The sequence below is a fragment of the Hylobates moloch genome, unplaced genomic scaffold (assembly GCF_009828535.3).
Source record: "Hylobates moloch isolate HMO894 unplaced genomic scaffold, HMol_V3 SCAFFOLD_2, whole genome shotgun sequence".
NCBI lineage: Eukaryota > Metazoa > Chordata > Mammalia > Primates > Hylobatidae > Hylobates > Hylobates moloch.
Genome location: NW_026652277.1, coordinates 41087612 through 41112485, shown reverse-complemented (window position 1 = coordinate 41112485; position 24874 = coordinate 41087612). Strand labels below are relative to the sequence as shown.

General features: G+C 33.8%; 1 protein-coding gene across 3 annotated transcripts in view; it reads left to right on the top strand.

Moving 5' to 3' along the window:
* CCSER1 (coiled-coil serine rich protein 1) overlaps positions 1-24874 on the top strand; it is a 1475382-nt gene that overhangs the window by 1415213 nt on the left and 35295 nt on the right. Inside the window, exon 11 of one of the 3 annotated variants that reach the window (XM_058432918.1) lies at positions 23274-23755. In XM_058432918.1, the coding sequence (XP_058288901.1) occupies positions 23274-23755 (482 nt within the window). Of the gene's footprint in view, positions 1-23273; positions 24077-24874 lie in introns of those variants that run through there. The other 2 variants (XM_058432913.1, XM_032139358.2) reach the window with 2 other exon arrangements.

The following is a 24874-nucleotide window of genomic DNA, read 5'->3' as shown; positions in this document are numbered from 1 at the left end:
GAGGAAATTGATGGCTAGCATGCTTCTTAGGTTATAACATAAATTTAATTTTTTAAAATGAGTCAAGTGAATGATAGAATAGCTTTACTTTTCTGAGAAGCACTGAATGCTGATGGATAAAATGTGCTTAATACACTTTGGAATATTATTTCTCCCAGTTTTGGAAACATTTTTTATTTCTTCATATTTTCTGAGGAATATATTTTTCCGATTGTATTAACAATATTGATTATTCTGCAGCTGGCAGTAGAATATGGTTCAGGTGTTTGTTATTAGGTTGATATGCAAATGAGTTATGTTTACAGAAGTACCCACTGGTGATGACAGAATATACATATATGTGTGTATGTCTATTTGTCTATTTATTCATCCATCCATATCAGTTTGATTTGAATAATATACATCAGACAAATCACTAAATACTTCATCGTTAAAATCTGAGTTATGAAGATGTGGCTAAAATGTTTCCTGCAGCCCGGTTAGCTGCCTTAATACACAACATCCTTGCATCGTCCTTTATTTTCCTGATCATTTCTTCCTTGCATCACCCATTATTATTATTATTTTTTTTTTTAAACCTTTCCTTCTGAGCACGAGAATGGATAGCTTTCTATTAGTGTTTTGGAATACATATTTTTGTTTGTTTATCATTTCCTTTCTTAAATTTTATTTTATTTCACATTCAGGGGGTACATGTGCATGTTTATTTTATGAACCAATTCCATAATGGTGGGGACAGGGCTCCTAGTCTACCCATCACCCAAATAGTGAACATTGTACCCGATTGGTCATTTTTCAATCCCCCCTCCCCTCCCACTCAGTACATATTTGAAAAGAAGTATGACTCTTTCCCTCAGCTAACTCACCATAGGAAATGGTATCTACATGATGAAAACATAACCAATAGGCAAAATTTAACTGCAATATTGTGAATAAATGTTAATTTTTATATAAGTGTTTCCATGAGAAAGGGTATCTCAGAGAATAAGTTAGAATTGACAAAGTCGCTGATGGAAAGAAAGGGTGAATAAAACTATTCTGTGGTATAAGGCTAGTCATTACATCAAGAGCAGGTAAATAATATTCATTTTCCTAAACCCTAAATAGCCTTACTGAATGAAAGAAAAATCAAAATACCTTTTCTGCAATGACTAATACCACATGTGCAAAGATGAAGGAATGTAGCATGAATAGGAGATTAACCATGACAAGTGAATACCATGGTCATGAAAAGCTGAACTCCAAAAGCTGTCTTTACTTTTCCTTTGTAAATTATAATACAAAATAACAAATTTTAACGCATAATAAATGGCAAGAACAAATATCTATGTTTCTGAAAAGTCCTCATTTTAATGAAGGAATAACCCTAGCTCTAAAGTAGCGTGATGCATTCCAAGCTTCATGTGACACAATCATGAAGGATAAATGTAATAACTTTGGCCAAATTTGCTGGATGTATTTGCACATTGGGAATAATGGAAAAAGCTTCTTATTGCAGGAAGACAGTTACCAGCTTAAGGATAGCAATGATTTACTGCCAGTTACTGCAGAGCAAGCTGAAGAAAAATTCAATAATATTCTTTATAATGAGGCATGTTCAATCTTTCAGAATTTGGCATAGTTGTACTTTATTAATGACAAAATTTAACATATCCATGAAAATTTTATTTTGGTGACATATTAGATATCCTTATTTTTGTTATAGACATCAATGCTCACTATGTTGACATTCTTCTATACAGTAACCATCAGCCTAGTATTTCCTGTGTGCCAGGTATTGTTCTAAGCACATTCCATATGGTAGCTCATTTGATTCTTTAATCTTCTCTAACAATAATATTTTTGGTTTACACCTTTATATATGTAGAAATGGGCCTAAGGAAAGCCAGATTTTGGAGTGTGATGAGAGATGATATGGCTGGAAAATTGACCTGTAATTTACCCAGACTCGTTGTAGAAACTCAGAATTAGTCTGAAATGTTTTGCATCAATTGATGGTACCTGGTGAACAGACAGGCATATAGCCTGAACCTTCAAAATTGTGAATTAAGGGATCATATTAAAACCCCTGTGATGACGGCAAAGCTGAGATTCTAATGAAGCTGATATTCTAGAGCCTCATTTAGGGAACTTGGGGACTGGGAAATCTGCAGCTGTCTGGTAGAATACAGTGTTGTTTCTCACTTTAAACAATTGCCTCCTTGACAATTTGGCTTTCACGTCCTTGCCATTACAGATGCTTCGTTTTTATTTTTTCACATCTTTTCATCATTCACATAATCATTCTTTTTTGACAACCATACATCTTCATTTTACAGATGAGGAAAATAAAGATCAAAGATGTTAAAGAATTTAGCCAAAATTATATAACCTTTAAGTGACTAAGATAGGATACAAACCGAAAACTATCTGTCTCGGAGCACAAATTCTTAACTATTATGCTTCAACCTAAAATTATTTTTAGCTAAAGGCAGACCTTCCACAGATAAGGACTTTACCAACAGACCTCCTGGACAATTGTATAAAAAGAAAATAGAAAGTTGCTGTTTAAACACATCTAACCACATAATTATATAGAAGTTAATTAGTAAGTAGAGAGTAAAAGGAAATATAAAATGGCTAGTCCTTCTAATTTTTGTTCCTTTTAAGTCTATTTCTTCACTAGCAATATTGGATGAGCAAGCACCAGTTGCTGGCGTCTTCCCACAGGCAGTGTTTTATTTTATATACACTTTTCTCTTGCTCAGTGTTTTTGGTATAGCAAATTTTGCCAGAAGGGCAGCATTAGTTGATCAATAGGAGCAGATTCAGGTTGTTGGAAAAAAAATTGTAGTCATGCTTCAGGTGCAGCCCAAAATCAATAAGAAAGAGTGCTTCTTAACAGAGTGAAATGAAGAGCAATTACTTACTGCAGCTAAATGACATCCTGTGTGGGATCATTGTCTATGCTGGAGGCTGATAGGCACCAAACTGAGGGGCTGCAGGATAAGCAGCTGACAGGGTTGCAAATGGAGTATTCCAAATGATGATTTAACCTGAATTGTGAATTAAATCTCTACTTATATACACTGTCAGAGTCAGGAAAATGTTTCATTCTTAAGCTCTTGAGTAAATTCAAAAATAAGTATTAGCAGGATTTATAGTTTTAATTTACGGCAGAGTTTCTCAACATAGCACTACTGATATATTGGACTGGATAAATCTTTGTTGTGAGGGCCTGCCTTATGCAGAGCAGAATTTCTGGCTTCCACCTCCTAAATACTAATAGTCCACCCCCCTCATTAATAACATTGAAAAATGTTCCCTAAGAGGCAACTATGCCCTAGTTGAGAACCACTGATTTACCATATTAATTATTTTTACTTGACTCATAACATGCTCATACATTATTTCTTTCTTCTTATGATTCTTGGATAGATGGAAATAAATGTTTATGTATATGCACCTCAAGGGCAAAAGTAAGTTTTGTCATGAATGGAATCTACTTTGAAAGTAACCCTCAAAATATTCAGGATCTCTTTCTACTTGTATTATTGTATTTGAGGAGATGTGTTTGTTTCATTTGAATATTGCATGGCAGTTATTGGAGGTCTTGTTACTTTTGGAAAATGATTGGTACATGTAGACAAGAAGAAGTTTGTGCAGAAACCACTTTCTGTAAGGAACAGGCAGAAGATAACTCTACCTGACCTACCATTCTGGACATTCAAATCTTGTCTGAACTGTTAGTTAAGATTCTGTGAGTCCAAACCTCTATATAATACAATTGCTGAAGGAAATCTTGTAATGCAGGATTTATACACAATTAAAATGATTTTTTTTGCCTGATTGAAATGACACTTGAAGTATAGAGTCTTTCACAGCTCTATATTTATCACTCTAGCTACCCACATTTGGGATTTACTATTGCACAGATCTGTATAATAAACTCAAGGAGATATGTCCTTTGATTGATGTGCATCATGTAGTCTGATTATGGAATGCTACCTCTTTTGTGTGTAGGAGTCAGATTTAACTATTATCCACTAGGGATAGTTTATATTGACTATCTATTTAGGTTGGTGCAAAAGTAATTGTGGTTTTTTCATTAGTTTTCATGGCAAAAATGCAATTACTTTTGCACCAACCTAATATCTATCTTCTATCAATCAATCAATCAATCAATCAATCAATCTATCATCTCTGATGGGATTATTTACCTTAGGGAAACATTCATCTTACAGTATACTGCTTGTCTTAGGAACATATGACATGCATGTTATAATTCAAGAATTCTGAGCCCAACTGCGAAACTATTGAGTCACTTCTATGGTCCCATAAATATTTATTTCAACTGATCATAAGGTAATTTTTACTCATGAGAAAATTTTAGAACTAATTTCTTAGAGCTAAAGATAGCAAACTGAGTGCTCCAGAATGACTAATCCCATACTGTATATCATTGTATAGTCCACTTAAGCCTAAACTATATGTGGAAGCCACGACTAACACACAGTTGGAGCCACTAATAAATTTCTCACTTTTATTGAGGAATTTGTAAATATTTGGAGTCAAGTGTGGCTATGAGAATAAATCCTTTTTAATGTGCTCTTTTGTAACACAATCTCTGATTATATTTATTGTGTTCTTATATCCCTAGCACACATTTTTTCTGTTTGAACATATTCAAATAGAAAGTTTTTATATAGCAACTTTAAATCAATTTAATAAAATAATCAGTATTTCTCTCTAATATGCTATGCAAAAAATTGTTCCTAAGTATGTATTATCTAGAAATAGCTTCATTCTTTTTTAAATTCTTCTTCTTATCCAGCATTTATAAATTGTATCTATCTCCTTATGGTTCTGTGTGAATTATATCTGAGCTGTCTTCATTCAAGGATTGTTTCCTTCCACTCCTGAGTAGATGGTGCTAATTATGATATGTTCTGAGTTAAAACAAGGTGTACTACTCTGTGTAAGGACACACGCAAATTTTCTATAGAGTTCCTTGACATTTGAAAATAAAAGTTTAAAGCATCTTGATTATTGGGATATCCAATAATTCACTTCTAAGCTTCTTGCTTGAATAGACTAGTGGAGTTTTGGTTTTTCATGATGTCTTGCCTTCTTCTTGTGCATTACACTAAGTAGTACAAATATTATGCATGTTTTTATATAAGAACTATACAAAGTTTTAAACATTAATTATTTTGATAGATCAGATGTCTCCTGTGAGATAGAAGAGATGGAAAAGGTATCATATGCACTCTGCTTTAAAGGATGGCTGCAACTTTATACAGCTCTTTAGATTTTAGGGATGAACTTGAAAAGGACATATTGTTGGCCAGATGAAGTGAGGACTAAGGAGGATTCTACAAAATGATGTTTTGAAACATTCTGGATACTGGAATGCTGCACAGCTTTGTTTGTTTCCTTACAAAATGTTCACAGCATGCTTTGTTAGCAATCTGCATTCTTTTAAAATTGTCTGAGCTATCATATAGTAAATTCAAATTATAAAAAAAAAGTAGGTACTGGGAAAGCTGGTGACCTCTTTATTCATTTTTTGTTCAATAGATACAGATTCAATAAATAACTGCTAAATGCCAGAACCAGAGCTACCATGATCCGCTTTCACCTATGTAGTTGCATTTGCGGGTCTGGAGGCATAATTCTCTCTCACTCATCCCCATGCCCAGTCAGTAGATTCTCAGTTTTCAAAGAAAAAAAAATTTCAAGAGAAAATGTTTAAGGCTCTTTGGACTAGATGTATTCGATTGTCTATGAAGAGGCATGGTTTCTCAGACCCATTTGGATGGGTACAGGAAAATCACTCTCATTGAGGTAGTATAAATTGTTTTTGGAGGCATTTATTTCATATTGGCGAGACCCTGAGCATAGGATCCAGTCAAAAACACCCTGATGCCGTGCAGTAGATCACTTTTATATCAATAGACTTTTCTAAATAAAAATATCCTAGGGAAAATGTAGAAACAGTATTAACCTCAAAATGTTTCATCGTTTGTTCATATTTTAGGGAAATACTAGTAAAAGTTTTGTTTTACATAAATCCTGTGAAAAAAATTAAATAAATTTTGATTGGTCCTAAAGTATGTCAATTATAAATTCAACACCTTAATATTTTTACCATATAAAATTAAAATTGATTTGAAGTCTATATATTTTCTTCATGTTTTATTTGTATTTTAACTATCTATATAAACACTAAGTTATTAAAAGTTACAATTTTGCGTTTTTTTCAGATCCTTAAAAATTTTCTTCTTGCCCATTATGTGAGACATCTGAATTACTAATAATGTGGAACTTTAATTGTAACCATTGTTTGTGACACATGTCTTCCTTCATTCTTAACAAGTGTGTGCATTCTGAATTGCCTTTTATTATGCATTTTTACCTTGGACTGATTACTTCCCAATTATGTAACCTTTATAAAATACTGCTTTGTCATGTCACTTACCTCATAATAAAGTTTTAATTGATGTTCATTTGATTTAAAATTTCACTCTTTAAATTAGCAGCCAAAACTTAAACAATGTAGACAATTTAGATATACAATATTTTCTTGCTCCATTTATTTCTATGTAAACATCCTACTTCGCCTTAGCAAGTAAGTTTAATACTAGTAGTTCTCAAAGTAGGTCTCATAAATATATACTTACTCCTTATTCATGATGCCCAGGATGGCTTTCTGACTTTTCAGTAATCCAAGATATACTCACTCTGAAGGATTTAGTTGAGATAGCCCCATGTATGATCTCTCTTTTCCCTATTTCACTGAATCCCTTCCTTTTTTCACTCATCTTCCACAAATGTTTATCAAACACTTACTTTATATCAGAAACTAAGGTAAGTGCTGGGAGAAAAATCTGACACAATTCTTGCTTTCACAGAGCATACTGTCTAAATTAGTGATAGGCATTAAACAAATAAATGCATTATATGTATGTATATACATATGTATGTATAGGACAATTGCTATAAAGAAAATGTATAGTTTGTGTTTGCATTTGGAAGGTTTAAAAATAGTATAATTTGAATTAAATTCTGGGTTGTGAAAAGGGTTAAAATTTTCTAGGGACTGAGTTACCTGTCAGGTAAAAATGAAGGGAAGAACATTCCAGATAGAGGCTAAAAGCATAAAGGACCTAAAAGACCTAAGGAAGGAGAAGGTTTTTCATGTTTAAGAAACTCAAAGGTGACTAATGTTGCTAGAAACACAATGATTAAAGAAAAAATTGTCCTAGGAAGAAATTAAAGAGGTAAGTGGGGCTAGATCATTCAGGGTGATGTAGACCATTACAAGAATTTGTATCTTCTTGAAATTCAGTAGGAAGGTATTGAAAGAAAATAAGAAGGTCAATGGCATGATTAAATTTGCATTAAAAATTATAGCTCTTTTGTGGTATATGTGTGAAGGTACAAAAGAGTGGATAAAGTAGCACAAGATAAGGGTGTCGAACTAGAGGGATGGAGGTAGAGAGTAGTGGGCAGATTATAAATAGAATCGCTGTCAACTAGTGATAGAGTGTAGAGGTGGAAGGAGAATGTATCAAGTACAATTCCAGAGTTTTTTTGTGGTCTCTACTCATTTATTTGTTCAACAAATGTTACTGAAGTATTAAGATGAAAACCAGACATGATGAAATTATTATGAGTTTAGTTAGGAAAAAATAAGATTGAGATACCAGTAATAAAGTCATGGAGGTAGATACATGAATGAAAATGAAAAGAAGTTTAGATTAAAGCATATAAGTTTAAGAGTTGTTCACATGAAGTTGGTATGTTTAAAGTTAAGTGAATGGATGAGATTTCCTTAGGAGAGTGAAATGAATCTCGACCATGCCATCAAGACCCAAGCGTTTAGTTGGAAAAGTGCCCAGCAAAGGATATCGAGTAGTTGTGACCAGAGAAACAGGAGAAGCACCAGGAGCATGAAATGTCACAAATACCAACTGATAATGGAATTCAGATTGAAAGTGCTTAACTCCATTAAAATGCCTCTTAATGTGTAAAGAAAATGTGTAAGCTGACAAGTATCCATTTTACTTGACAACTTAGAGAATTTCACGAGCAAAAGCCAAATTGCAGTGGGATGATGAACAAAGTAGGGGTGGTGGTGAGAAACTGAAGCAACCAAAGAAGGCAATTCTTTTAAAAGCTCTGTTTCATGCTTAGAAATTATGTTGTACCACACATTTTTCACTAAATCTGGTCATGACTTAAGATACGATATTGTTGTTTTAGTGGCTTAATTCTGCTATTTTGATTTTTGTTTATAGTAGTCTAGTTCCTTAAGTAAAAGTAAGTTCTTGGGGGTAGAATTGCATACTTAGTTTATTTGAATCACTCATTGTATTTATATTTTGTGGGTACTCCATAATAATGAATAGATATGAATGAATGAAATAATAAATAGTAAAGGAAGAAAGAACCACAGAGAATGAAAAATATTAATAAACTTAGCGTGGGGAATGCAATCTCTTTTATTAGGACTGGTTTTAGATTTTGACACTCCTCAGATACCTCTTCTGTCACAGTGATTTGTGGGAAATTGCCCAGTATACTCAACATAACACACAATCTATAGAGTTGATTTCTTAGAGAATTCATTTGGTATCTATGTTAGTATCTGCCAATTTGTCTTGATGTTAGAGAGATAACTACCACCTCTGTGACCATCATTTGCATTCACTTTAGCCTTATAATTCCAACATCAGGACCTTTCAACATAGTCTCTTTTGAAAATACAGAAGACATCACCTGTGTAGACAGGGAAGACTTATTCCTTCTGCTTTTAGACAACTTCAATCTGGGGAATCCAGATCTATCCTAAGCCGATATCTTATTACCATGTCTTTCCTTTTAACTGCAGCCTTTTGTAGCACAGCATACCTAGCAAAGATCAAACATATATATGTTGACTTTATCATCAAATGATTACTTCTTGATCTTCATTTCTCATAACACATCATAAAATATCTTCCACGTACTACTCTAAGAATTTTTCTATTTATCCATCCTTTTTATTCCATAAACTTAACGGATATAATTTCTGCATCGGCATCGTTCATGAGATTTGCCAAAATATAGCAAAGTGGCTGGCATGTACAATTAAATATTCCAGCAAAAATCTTTTGGATGTTGTTTTTCTTACATCAAATGCAGATCTTGTGTCTATGCATGAAAATGAAAGGTGATAGGTTCTGCATGGAAATATTAAACAGTGCTTTAGAAAATCTTGAATTGGTTGTTGCCTTTACCATTAACAATCTTTATAATCTAGGTTAAGTCACACAGTCTCTCTAGTCAGTTTCCTTATAAAATCAAGGTATTAAAACACATTAATTTTAAAGCCTCTCTTGAATCTTGAATTATTTAATATTATATCAAAAAAATAAAAATATTTATATTTTCAGTGAGCATGAAGTTAGGGTATTAATAAAATGAAAATAATTGACATTAATAAAATGAAAATAATTGACAATTATTTTAGATCTTTGCAATTGTAAGCTTCATCTGACTCTCATTATATTTTGTGCTTTGTTGATTTTTTTTCTATTTAAAAATCAATTTTAGATCTCTTTAAGGATGACTAACTTTGAAGCTGGTGGCCCATCTGTTTTCTCTTTGTTAGCAGACTTTTTGAGACTACTCTGAGTTTGTAAAGAAAATGATTTGCTTTGATAAAGCAGCTTTTCAAAAAGAAAAAAAAAGCCTTAGTTTTTTTTTTTTTTTCACTCTATAGCAAGTGTTTCTAACACTCATAAACTCATCCTAAGTAGGAAAAAAGCGGTTGGCTATTTGAAAAATTGCTATTATTAAATAAGCCTCTTATCTCCAAGGCTCAACTCTTTATAGAGCAAAAGAATGTATTTTTGAAATTCTATGCTTCTTTAAAAATTGGTTCTAACTTGTATGTAATGATATTCTGACCATAACTTTTTGTACTATAATTAATTCCCTGCTGTGTCTTATTCCTTATTTATACTATGTGAAAGAATTTCAAAAAATTAGGTGGATATTACTTCATTTCAATTCCCAGCTATTCTGTATGTTTTATATTTCTATATATGTTAGCAATATTCTTTTGATGTTTTAAATTCTTTGAAGGACGTTCAACTAGTATTATGTTCACCAAACCATCCTGCAGAAAATGTAGGTTCTTATTATTTGTCACATCATTGCCTTGTGTATGTCCCCTGAATTTCCTTAAATGACATTTGTTCAACCCAGGATTGTGCATGTTGCTGAAGGAAAACATAACTTATGTCAATTATTAAATCGATTATTAGTAAGAGCCTCAGCTTTCCATGTATAAAAATGCCTTTGAAGTAAGGCATCCAAAACAAATCTTAATGTACATTTACAAGAATAAATTGGGATAGTTTGTATGAAAGCCATTTATAATATTTTACAGTATATGACAGACGGAATTCTGAAATTATATGTATTGTTTGTACTATCCTCCAAAACGTGCTATGTATTTAGTAATATATTGACTTTATCAGTGGGTCAAGCTTATTCCTAAAAGTGGTTTGCATTACATTATACTGATATAAAACAACGGATTGATATTATGAAATTACTGTATTTTTATTGCACTTCCTTGCTCATATTATCTCTTAGATTAGGTAAATATGTTACTTTCAGAAGTTTCCAAGGAGAGCATACAGGGAAAAATTCTTGTAAGATAGAATCATTTAAGCAAGAAATTTAGGGCTCACATTATTTAATCATGTTAATAAGCACTAAAAAAAGAGGGATGAACAATAAGTTTGATTCTTAATCAATTTAATGATCTACAATATATTTGTTTATTCATTTGTTGGACTCCAGAATTTCTACCACATAAAGCCACAGCGATTGGCTATAAAGTCTATGAATTATTCACGTGAGACATTATGTGAATCTAAAGATTTTTTTGAGATTATTTATTAAATACTATTCTCATTCAAGAAGCATTTTATTACATAATATGTGCTAGGTGTTGGACAACAGGGTATCTAGACAAGAGGCTCTTTTTTTTATGTTTTGCTATACTAAGCCACTACAGTTGTTCACTATTCTGCATTCCTATGCAAATACAGAAAATTATTTTCCACTCCCTTCCCTCAGGCATATAAATTTAACTTAAATCTTTAACTCATTCTTTCATTTAGAAATCACATATTTCTGGAATACCAGTTGTGCAGAATTATGTTTTTATAGATTTCTTCTGAATTGAGTCCTTAATCACACTCCTGTTATTGCTTTTATAAGCAATAATTGTCTGAAATTCTCATTTAAATCACCTTTTAACTAAGGAGAATTACTGACACAGAGTGGGTGATCACACACACACACACACACACACACACACACTCTCACACATACATTAGTGTTAAAGACAACTTACTGTTCTACAAGATTTGGTTCTGCCTAGAGTTCATTTACTCTAATTATAAACAGAACAGTCAAAACATATGCCTAGCGGCTTCTGGGAAAACTGTTGTATGTTTTCACTTTTCCTTTGAAGAGAGAGGTTCTGTGATTTTACTCTCTTGGGAGCTCTGCGGGCCTTATTAGCATTCACCTTGCTTATCTCATGCATGTCTTCTAATCCTGTTTGAGTCCTAAATGCCCACCAGTAGAATTTAGAAGCGAGGTTGAACCAGAAGTAATTTAACTCTGGACAATGTGCACCATTCCACACCTCTTGGTAATTTGTGCAATCTGAAAAAAAATCAGGTCCTGTCTGCCAGAACCTTTGGATGTTTCTTTTTGGTTATTACATCAACTTATTACAGGGCTTCCTGCTTGTAAAGCAGTAACTACTTCTTTACACAATCTCTCTGTAGTAGAGTGTTTCCTAGACCTTTAACAGAACTCTTTATCACTGAAAACAGATTCCACATCTAAGGCTACAAACAGACACAGCAACGGTGCCAAAACCTTTTGAAGAGAAATTCTGTTTCTCAGTGATGACAGGAAAAAGGCAGCCTGTTATTTTTAAATTTGGTTTGAGTCTACATTGGCCCTTTAATGATTGTACTTGAGAAAGAGGCACATTTTAGGAGTGCCTGTTTACTTTACATCAACACATTACGTTGTGATATATCAAAAGGAGCATTTACTTTGTAAGTAGTTTATAAATGCTCTCATTGTGTACTACTACGTTGGATTGATTTAGTAAAGGAGATGATGTTTTTTAAAATTAATAATTATAAGGGCCCAGAAGAATGCCTGGTATATAATAAGGATTATATGTGTTTGCAAACTAAGTAACATAAAAATTGTAAAGGCTTAATTTCACTCTCATAATGGCTATAAATGATAAAAGGATAGAAATGTATGTATAATGGTTTTCTTTCTTGGTATGTATATCACTGACCATTTTTATCTGTTTAATTTAAGGAAGCATTGTAGTTTAGGGCAGTGGTTCTCAACTGGGGGCAATTTTGCTGCCATCCCCCACCCCTTGGGGACATTTGGCAATGTATGGAGACATTTTTAGTTGTCACAACTGGGTGACAGAGAGGTACCCTGGCTTCTGTAGGTACAGGACAAGGATGCTACTAACATCCTGCAATGTACATGATGGTCCCAATAACAATAAACATACAGTACATAAAATGAAAATGCTTATTTACATTTAAGATTTATTTATAAATTTCAATATTTTATTGTGAGTAATATTCATACATGCTTTTATTCAAAGCACTTTTCTTACATGTAATTATATTTAACAGTATAGGGAAAATGGCTTCTTGATATCACAGCATTGCATGTTTCTATTATTCTGCCTGTAGGTTTCTATGTTTATGTATTTGTAATTAATTAAATTAATATATGTATTATAGAGTGTATTCTGTCATTTGTTTATAATGCCTCAGCTTATGCATTCATCATTAATTTTCTGAAATAATAAAGTGATCTACTCAATCAGTCTCCAAGCAACTAGACCAGCGTCAAATGGGTCAGTCAGTTGCTGAGTTTTTATTCTAAGGAATATCTTGCTACTACTACTAAATTATCAAAATTTATTATTTTTATAAATTAGAGAATATTATGGCCACTGTCATTTGTATTTCAGAAGTTAAAATATTTACATAAATAGAAGATAAAGGAGTTGAGTTAAACATATTTTAATGCGAGTATTTTTATAGCTCTGGATTTTACCCAAAGATGTGTGTACCCACTATTTATGTTTACACAATGGGGCTGGGAAGCAATTAAAAATTGCAGCCATACAATATCTCCCTTTCAATTCCTTTTCTACAGTATTGACAAAATACACTGAAATTGATTTTTTTTCATTTGCTTTGATATCTAATGCTGTAGATATAATGTCATATTGCTTTGGTGGTTCTGAAAGATCTGTTAGATAAGCCATTTTAATAAGGAAAGTCCAGTAGATTATTTTCCAGACTGTATAAATATTAATGGAGTTCTTAGTAAATGCCAGGTGCTGGTAGGACATGTGTATTCAGCATTGAACAAGTCAGGCAGAGTCCCTGCCCTTATGAAACTTATATTCTATTTGACCTGGTGTGTTAGTCCACTCTCACACTGCTAATGAAGACATACTTGACTTAGGAAACTTACAATCATGGTGGAAGGGGAAGCAAATACGTCCTTCTTCATATGATGGCAGGAAGAATTGCTGAGCAAAGGGAGGAACCTCTTATAAAACTATCTGATCTCGTGAGAACTCAGTCACTGTCATGAGAATAGCAGCATGGGGGTAACTGCCACAGAGTCTCTCCCATGACATGTGGGGATTACGGGAACTACAACTCAAGATGAGATTTGGCTGGGGACACAGACAAACCATATCACCTGGGTACTATAATGGGCAGAGGTAAATGTGTCTATTCTTGGAAATAAAATATATAGTATTCTCATTGTGTATCTTAACCTGCAGGTCTCATTAATAGGAAACCATGAACTTATGCAGAAGACACATTTCTCAGTGTGAATTATCCATACAAAAGTGACTACTTAGCTTCTACTACAAGAACTGTAACCAAGAATAATTCTGATTCACTTTAACATAATTTAATATTTATCTACTCTTTCAATTGAATTCATGTTATAATGTTGATATTTTCATTAATCTTTCAAATATTTTTAGATTCTGTTTAACATTAGTTATTTTTCTAATACCAGTTTTCCTAGATGGCTATTGGGGATTGTTTCAAGTTTCTCTATTCCTTTAAGAACAATTCTTGTAAAGCAATATTTTTTTTTGTAAAGTGGAGAACATTTTCAGGAAAAATATATTTTAAAGACAACGAAAATAATCATGTACAGAGTTCTTATGTATGCAAGCAATTATAACAGAATAATTTTGCCTGATAACATTCATGGCAACTACCAATAATTTTTACAAAACAAGGAAAAAGACGTCAGAAAAAAGAAAACATTATTAAATATTCATTAATCAGTGATTGAAGTATTTCTCCCCTCCCCCATGAATTCTATCATCACATCATCCAGCCTTAACAAATTTAGGCTTTGCACATTGGCATGATTATTGTATTTCTGTTTTTCACCAAGAGACAGGTTTTTAATATAATAGAATCCCTAAATATCAGGTTTCATTTTACAATCAATGCTTTTAACCAGGTTGCAGTTGTAATGGAGTTTAAATTGCCCGTGCAATGTGTATTGTATCATAGCTTCATATTTTCCTTTCTTTAATTGTTATATGCAATGTTGGTGCTACATTTGTTACTAAAGAATGTTTTCTAACAGCTTACTGTACTTGATGTTATACCAAAAATAATTTTGTATACAGAAAGCCAAGAAAAAAAACAGGGTATAATTTTAATATTAATGAAATAAATATTTTTAACTTAGTAGAGACAGGGTTTCACCATGTTGGCCAAGATGGTCTCGATCTCTCTTTTTTTTTAATTTTATTATTATTATACTTTAAGTTTTAGGGTACATGTGCACAATGTGCAGGTTTGTTACATATGTATATATGTGCCATGTTGGTGTGCTGCACCCATTAAATTGTCATTTAGCATTAGGTATATCTCCTAATGCTATCCCTCCCCCCTCCCCCCACCCCACAACAGTCCCCGGAGTGTGATGTTCCCCTTCCCATGTCCATGTGTTCTCATTGTTCAATTCCCACCTATAAGTGAGAACATGCGGTGTCTGGTTTTTTGTCCTTGTGATAGTTTACTGAGAATGATGATTTCCAGTTTCATCCATGTCCCTACAAAGGACAAGAACTCATCATTTTTTATGGCTGCATAGTATTCCATGGTGTATATGTGCCACATTTTCTTAATCCAGTCTATCCTTGTTGTTGGACATCTGGCTTGGTTCCAAGTCTTTGCTATTGTGAATAGTGCCACAATAAACGTACGTGTGCATGTGTCTTTATAGCAGCATGATTTAGATTCCTTTGGGTATATACCCAGTAATGAGATGGCTGGGTCAAATGGTATTTCTAGTTCTAGATCCCTGAGGAATCACCACACTGTCTTCCACAATGGTTGAACTAGTTTACAGTCCCACCAACAGTGTAAAAGTGTTCCTATTTCTCCACATCCTCTCCAGCACCTGTTGTTTCCTGACTTTTTAATGATGGCCATTCTAACTGGTGTGAGATGGTATCTCATTGTGGTTTTGATTTGCATTTCTCTGATGGCCAGTGATGATGAGCATTTTTTCATGTGTTTTTTGGCCGCATAAATGTCTTCTTTTGAGAAGTGTCTGTTCAAGTCCTTTGCCCACTTTTTGATGGGGTTGTTTGTTTTTTTCTTGTAAATTTGTTTGAGTTCATTGTAGATTCTGGATATTAACCCTTTGTCAGATGAGTAGGTTGCGAAAGTTTTCTGCCATTGTGTAGGTTGCCTGTTCACTCTGATGGTAGTTTCTTTTGCTGTGCAGAAGCTCTTTAGTTGAATTAGATCCCATTTGTCAATTTTGGCTTTTGTTGCCATTGCTTTTGGTGTTTTAGACATGAAGTCCTTGCCCATGCGTATGTCCTGAATGATAATGCCTAGGTTTTCTTCTATGGTTTTTATGATTTTAGGTCTAACATGTAAGTCTTTAATCCATCTTGAATTAATTTTGTATAAGGTGTAAGGAAGGGATCCAGTTTCAGCTTTCTACATATGGCTAGCCAGTTTTCCCAGCACCATTTATTAAATAGGGAATCCTTTCGCCATTGCTTATTTTTGTCAGGTTTGTCAAAGATCAGATAGTTGTAGATATGCAGCGTTATTTCTGAGGGCTCTGTTCTGTTCCATTGATCTATATCTCTGTTTTGGTACCAGTACCATACTGTTTTGGTTACTGTAGTCTTGTAGTATAGTTTGAAGTCAGGTAACGTGATGCCACCAGCTTTGTTCTTTTGGCTTAGGATTGACTTGGCGATGCAGGCTCTTTTTTGGTTCCATATGAACTTTAAAGTAGTTTTTTCCAATTCTGTGAAGAAAGTCATTGGTAGCTTGATGGGGATGGCATTGAATCTATAAATTACCTTGTGCAGTATGGCCATTTTCACGATATTAATTCTTCCAACCCATGAGCATGGAATGTTCTTCCATTTGTTTGTATCCTCTTTTATTTCATTGAGCAATGGTTTGTAGTTCTCCTTGAAGAGGTCCTTCACATCCCTTGTAAGTTGGATTCCTAGGTATTTTATTCTCTTTGAAGCAATTGTGAATGGGAATTCACTCATGATTTGGCTCTCTGTTTGTTATTGGTGTATAAGAATGCTTGTGATTTTTGTACATTGATTTTGCATCCTGAGACTTTGCTGAAGTTGCTTATCAGCTTAAGGAGATTTGAGGCTGAGATGATGGGGTTTTCTAGATATACAATCATGTCATCTGCAAACAGGGACAATTTGACTTCCTCTTTTCCTAACTGAGTACCCTTTATTTCCTTCTCCTGCCTAATTGCCCTGGCCAGAACTTCCAACACTATGTTGAATAGGAGTGGTGAGAGAGGGCATCCCTGTCTTGTGCCAGTTTTCAAAGGGAATGCTTCCAGTTTTTGCCCATTCAGTATGATATTGGCTGTGGGTTAGTCATAGATAGCTCTTATTATTTTGAGATATGTCCCATCAATACCTAATTTATTGAGAGTTTTTAACATGAAGAGTTGTTGAATTTTGTCAAAGGCCTTTTCTGCATCTATTGAGATAATCATGTGGTTTTTGTCTTTGGTTCTGTTTATATACTGGATTACATTTATTGATTTGGGTATGTGGAACCAGCCTTGCATCCCAGGGATGAAGCCCACTTGATCATGGTGGATAAGCTTTTTGATGTCCTCCTGGATTTGGTTTGCCAGTATTTTATTGAGGATTTTTGCATCAATGTTCATCAAGGATATTGGTCTGAAATTCTCTTTTTTGGTTGTGTCACTGCCTATGTTTGGTATCAGGATGATGCTGGCCTCATAAAATGAGTTAGGGAGGATTCCCTCTTTTTCTATTGATTAGAATAGCTTCAGAAGGAATGGTACCATTTCCTCCTTGTACCTCTGGTAGAATTCGGCTGTGAATCCATCTGGTCCTGGACTCTTTTTGGTTGGTAAGCTATTGATTATTGCCTCAATTTCAGAGCCTGTTATTGGTCTGTTCAGAGATTCAACTTCTTCCTAGTTTAGTTTTGGGAGGGTGTATGTGTCAAGGAATTTATCCATTTCTTCTAGATTTTCTAGTTTTTTTGCATAGAGGTGTTTGTAGTATTCTCTGATGGTAGTTTGTATTTCTGTGGGATGGTGGTGATATCCCCTTTATCATTTTCTATTGTATCCATTTGATTCTTCTCTCTTTTCTTCTTTATTAGTCTTGCTAGTGGTCTATCAATTTTGTTGATCTTTTTAAAAAACCAGCTCCTGGATTCATTAATTTTTTGAAGGGTTTTTTGTGTCTCTATTTCCTTCAGTTCTGCTCTGATTTTAGTTATTGCTTGCCTTCTGCTAGCTTTTGAATGTGTTTGCTCTTGTTTTTCTAGTTCTTTTAATTGTGATGTTAGGGTGTCAATTTTGGATCTTTCCTACTTTCTCTTGTGGGCATTTAGTGCTATAAATTTCCCTCTACATACTGCTTTGAATGTGTCCCAGAGATTCTGGTATGTTGTGTCTTTGTTCTCGTTGGTTTCAAAGAACATCTTTATTTCTGCCTTCATTTCGTTAGGTACCCAGTAGTCATTCACGAGCGGGTTGTTCAGTTTCCATGTAGTTGAGTGGTTTTGAGTGAGTTTCTTAATCCTGAGTTCTAGTTTGATTGCACTGTGGTCTGAGAGACAGTTTGTTATAATTTCTGTCCTTTTACATTTGCTGAGGAGAGCTTTACTTCCAACTATGTGGTCAATTTTGGAATAGGTGTGGTGCTGAAAAAAATGTATATTCTGTTGATTTGGGGTGGAGAGTTCTGTAGATGTCTGTTAGGTCCCGATCTCTTGACCTGGTGATCCACCCGCCTCACCTCCCAAAGTGCTGGGATTACAGGTGTGAGCCACGGCGCCCAGCCCTCATGCTTTTTTCTTAAGTAAAAACCCAATGCTTTATGAAATCTAGAGAGGGAATATACCTATGTGTGGATGACACTGAATCATTGAGAAAAATGCAAAAGGACTGTCTGTCAAATGCCAAACAAGGCAACTGAACACAAAATATATTGCAATGAGAGGCTGGTGTGACTTACTAATGGATCACACAGGCTGAAACAAGTGAATGTGGTTTATTTCTTTTTTAAATCAGCATCAGGTGTTTTGTTTGTTTTTCATTTCCTGGTGGTGTATTAAATAATAATATGTTTTAAAATTAGTATTTTCTTGCATTTGATGAAATACAGGCTATAGGCTATTGTAAAGCAATGAGAGGAAGACAATTAAAAGGTAACAATGAACTTATTATAATGTGCACACTTGACTGATTAATCACTAGATTATCCATCCTTTCATCCTCATTAGGATTCTATGGATAGGTAATAAGCTAGCTGCATGACAACTAAATTGTGCAGAATCTGACATAATTACATGAGTTTCAGGAGGCTTAATTCTGATTTTGAGAAAAATGTGGCTAGACACATGCATTAAAATTACCTTCAGGGATCTCAAATTCTTCAGAGGTAATAAACGTTGATTAACATCATGATATGGAAATTATTTTCCTCTGGGCCAAGGCAACCAAATCCAAATGTGTATATATATATATATATATATACCCAAATATATCTGTCTGTCTATCTATCTAGATTCCCATCCTTCCTATCCAAATATTTATGCCAAAATGTCTTTTAATATTTTGTGTCAAGAGGATGTTTCCTATGTATTTATAAACATATTCCAAAACATGTAGCATAAAATATATATTTTAAACCTAGAATTTTAGAATTGGAAAGCAACTGAATGATTGTTGGAGTTTCTTCAAGATCTAAATTCTATTGTATTACATTTTATTCATTTCATTCAATGGACTTAGAAACTGAAGCCCAGAATAATTAATTTATTCATTCCATGTTACACAGTTCAATGGTAGCACAACCAACATTAGAGTCTTTTGGCTCGAGGTTCAGTGTTCTACTAGCTCAAATTGTCCTATAATATATTAAACACACAGTAGGATAATTAGCGTAGTGGATGGTATGATATGCCTCCTACTTTTCCCTTTCTCTGCCTCAAACAAATACACTTTCAAGACTGAAGTCTTAATTTTTGCTGTTGCTGACAGTGTTGGCAACTGATAGCTCTCAAGTAAATTTCTCTCCAATAATTTCCCTGTTTAAAAAAAAAAAAAGCAAAACCAAAAAAACCTACTTACCCAATACCATAGCCCTTCCCAGGGCCTGCCATTGCCCAATAACTGGATGATGGGATATAAGACTCCCACCGACTTGCCTGAATTGGAGACCACTATTAAGAGCCATCCCAAATTCAGACGTCCCTATGTGATCAGTTGAGATAGTGTAATTGCACAGAATTTAATTTCTCACTCTGCCTGACTCTGCTTTCTTCATTCTCCATAGTTGTTGGGCTAAGAACACTCCCCAATACATTTCTTACAAATATCTGTCTCAGAGTCTGTGTTCTGTGGAACTAAACTACAACAATAAATATAAAATTACTTGAATTTTCTAGAGAAAATGACTTTCTTTTTAAAACAGAGATAAAAGTTTTCCAAGTGGTTAGGTTCTAAAGGATGAAATAAATACCTCTCAAAGTAGTTTCAAGGTCTGTTAGTTACATTATATTGTTACTGTGATGATGATGATGATTGTCGTTGTGATTAATGTAACTACATTCCAGGTATATTAGACATTTTATAATCAAGGAGATCATTAAATATTTATAATAATCCTTTATGAAGGTATGGATATAAATATAAAACTTCATTTCTCAGATGAGGAAATTGGCAGCTTAGGAAGCTTAGGTAACTTGCCATGTTCACTAAACTAGAAAGTGTCTGACTTGAAGCTCACTTAAGGTAGCATTTGGGTCTTATATGAACAGCACTATTTCACATCATGTATGCAGCACCTTGTCCTCAGTGTGGCCAATAAATATTTATCACAAGAATAAATGAATTCGTATATATCTGACCCTACCCATACGATTAACCCCTGCACAGTGCAATCTCCTATGTACACTATGAGCTTTGGAGATAATAGTAAACATCACAGAGAACTTAAAAAAAAAAAACCAAGGGGAAAAAAACTAACATGTCAAAAACAAACTATGCTACATAAACATAAATGGTTGATTTAAATGTGTATTTTCCTTTAAAAATTGAGAGTAAGAATCCCCATCTTGCTTCTTTTGATAGATCCACATGTGCCTTCTAAGTACCAGATATTGTACCAGAGAAGAGGTGCTGAGGCTGCCTGTGTGACTGAGTTATTTATTTGATCCTTTTCAATATGTCTTTTTAAAACTGTATATTCAATTTAATATAATATGCCAGGAGAATTAAAATGATCACATAAAGAAAATAATGAATATTCCCTCAAAGGTAATAGTAAAATAGTGGAAATGAAGTCTACTCCTACCATTCCTACCTTCCTAGGCAGCATCTGTTGACATAGAAATGAAAAAGAAATGTAACCACTGGTATTATCATTATGGACTTATTAATGTTGCATTCATCCCCAATTTTTTCCACAATATTTCATAAGCAGCACCCATGATATGTCTAATATTTGGCCACAGATATTGAGCACAAGGTTGATTTGGGGGTTGGTTGGTAACAATTAAATAAACGTATAAGTTTACAGGGATGGAGAAAAAAGAAAAGATCACATTTCTAATAAGTCCATAGCCTAGAGTATTGGAAAAGAGCCAAGAAGAAGAAAGTGAGCTAGATAAGTTCCCAAATGACGAAAATGGAATCAAAATAGTTTATTCCTTTTACTCCTAAAAAGTCTGAGGCATCTCTTGTGAGTCTTACAATGTTTCCTTTCTACACCTAATTACCAGCCTACCTATGTCTACTCCAAATCTAAGTTAAAACAGCATATTAGAAGTCACAGAGGGGGAGGTCTGCTGTAAGTAGCTTATCACAAAAATATAAATAAGTAAAGATGACATCACAAACATCAAAACAATAAAAAGGAAAGATGACATCACAGACATCAAGACAATGAAAAGGAAAGTCCTGAGTAACAAAATCCTTCCCTCTGAAATCACTGAGTTTAAGGACGCCTACTGGGTCTTTGTTTTGTAGAAAAGAAAAGGAGGGAGACTTATTTCAGTAATAATCATTTTGAGGCATCAGCTCATATTACAACATTTTTCTGCATGTAATTAATTTTAGAAAAATGTGATGAAGTTTTGAAAAATTCCCACGGAAATACTCGAGGAAGAAGGAACTGGTAGATAATCAAACAGACGGCCTGTCCTACACTAGCTTAGGATAAAATCAAACTCTGTGCTACAATTTTCCAGTCCGTATAATGGGAATAGAAGAAGCTACCTCAAAAGGCTCTTGTGAAGGGTGAATATATGAAAGCAATAGCAGAGTGTTTGAAATATAATACACACCCAATAAATATTATGTATTATCTCAAATAAACTTTATTCAGCAAATATTTATTAAATGGTTAATATGTGCCAGGCAATTGTGTCAGGAAGAAAGAGTAGAAATGAAGAGAAATGGATGACTTGAGATTATATTTTGTAAATAGCAAGGACCTGATTTTAAGGTGTACGAAGAAAAGAGAGAAAAGAATAATTTTCAGGTGTTGGCCTGAATGTGGTGCCATTTACTGAGAAGGGAAATTCTTGGGGAAGTATGAGTTTCACAGTTGAGAATCAAGTTTTATTTTGTTTGGTTTGATATTATGCCAAATTAGTAATATTAATATAAGTAATATTAATCAAACAAAAATTGATGACGGCTAAATAAGCAAATGAGCCTGCTGCTATCTATAGTGCTCTTCTCTCTTCTCCCTTGTCTGTTTCTCTTCATTTTTATCCTCTTTCTTTGTAGCAACAATAAATCCTTCATTTTTTGCAAGCAGAACAATTAAGCCAGCCAGTCTCAGTTTTTACTTCAGCGTGTTTTTCTACACAAACACAGTGCTCTCTTCAGGAGGAATATGGGTGCTAGCTTGTAATCTTTGCTTCTTCACAGCATGATTCAATGAGCTATGCCTTGTTTTTATTACTAGAGTATACAAGTCTTATGAGCAAGAAGGTAGTATGTACTTGTGGACCTAATTTTGATTAATAAATTGCATCCAAAAGTCTAAATGAACCATGTATTGAAATTTCTAATAAGTTGTCTATTGGTCTTCATAGATTATTGTAGTTACTTGTGTGTTTTTAGTTTCTTTAATTTCTTGCTTACCACTTGGGTGATACAAATCATGATACTGATAATTCTATAAACTCTCTGGACATATATTTAAGTAACTATAGCATAGTAAACCAACAAAAACTAATGGCCTCATATGTCTATATTCATCACTTATTAAAGTAATCTGTATTTTCATACTCTGGTATCGCTTCGGATCATATAAATCTTTCACCTTAATAAAATAATCTGTATTTTCTGTGAAGCTATATAATTCAAATTTAGTAAATTAGATAAACAAATATCAAAATGCCTTTTAGAGTAAATTAACCATTTAATCACTATGTGTAATAGTATTGCACTGGAAAATTTAATCCCATGGATAATTGTATTGATAATTTTATAAACCTCATTGAAAATTTACGGGTTCAGACACAAATGTATAAATATCACTCCGTATTGTAGGTATGCTATGAAAGTGTTTTTTTAAGACATCTTTTTCTTTCCGTGTCTTACCATAGGCTACATATCGAAATCGAATTGTGAGCCAAAATCTCAGCACAAGGGACAGAAAAGCAGTACATACTCCCACCGAGGACCGTTTTAGGTATTCGGCAGCGGACCAGACAAGCCCCTACAAAAACAAGACCTGTCAACTCCCGAGTCTCTGTTTAAGTAATTTCCTGAAGGACAAGGAACTAGCAGAAGTTATCAAACATTCAAGAGGAACTTACGAAACCCTCACTTCAGAGGTTACACAGAACTTACGGGCCACCGTTGGGCAGAGCTCTCTGAAGCCAACAGCTAAGACAGAAGGGCTCTCCACGTTCTTAGAGAAACCAAAGGACCAAGTTGCTACGGCCCGACAGCATTCGACCTTTACAGGCAGATTTGGACAGCCACCCAGAGGGCCAATCTCTTTACACATGTACAGCAGGAAGAATGTGTTTCTCCACCACAATTTACACAGCACTGAGCTGCAGACTCTAGGCCAGCAGGATGGGTAATTAAATCACCCTATTCCTGTCTTTGGGTAGGATAAAGATGGTTAGTGTTTCTCGTGCATAGTTCATATTAAAATTGTCATGTACTTTTTCTTACATTTTAGTTATAAACAAAGACTTGTGTTATTGGGGTTTTTTTCTTAGTCATAAACAAAGACTTGTGTTGTGGTTTTTTTTTTTCCCAAGACTGAAAGTTTGAGCATGTTAATTGAACTAGGTTGAATTGCCTTGAAGACTTTACTATATATGTGTATAATAAATGGGACCATCATGATCGTTTATATAGTCCATAATTTATTTATTTTTTATCTCTATCACTTACTGATATGCATTAAGGTTTCAGAAGATAATATCAAATAGCAATCTGTTCACTGTTAATGGTGTTACTATAAAAGTAGACCTGATGAACAATAGATAAAGGAATTAGAAAGAATTTTAAATTATATAGTTAATAGAAGGAGGAAAAAAGAGAAATGTTAAAGTCTTATATTTGGTGGTATATTTATTTGAAGAATGTGGCTTGCATGTAACCTAGAGATGTGTTTGTCTCTATTACATACATTCAAGCTCATCTTGTGATACTAGTAAGGGGGAAATGGTTGTATTTTTTTTCCTTTAAACATTTAGTTCATACTTGTTCACGAAGGATTTCAGACAGAGTAATTGCTAGCCAAATAGAGAATGACAGCTCTGATCTTTGAAAAATTTTGCTTTTAGTTTTTGTTATTGATGTTGAAGTACCGTGACATAACACAAGGTGATAAAGTTGGTCGAATTTTGTTAAATGATGCATAAAGACTGACATGCTATATTCTTTGAGCCACTGTCATGGCAATATAAGCATTTTTTCAGAATTTCAAGGATGAAACGTCCTAAGAAAATTATTCTTTTTCTTTCCTTATTTTTTAAAATGTTCTTTTTTATGTAAATCCAATTTTGGTTTATATACATCAACCTATATCTATAATTTTATGAACTGAGGAACAGAAAGTCAGTATTTTATTAGCCAGCATACAATATTCTGACTATGCAGAAATCTAGATTTAGAACAAAAAGTAAAGTAAATGTGAACATTGGCAATTTAATCTTAGAAATAAGCTTCTAACAGGAATATTTAA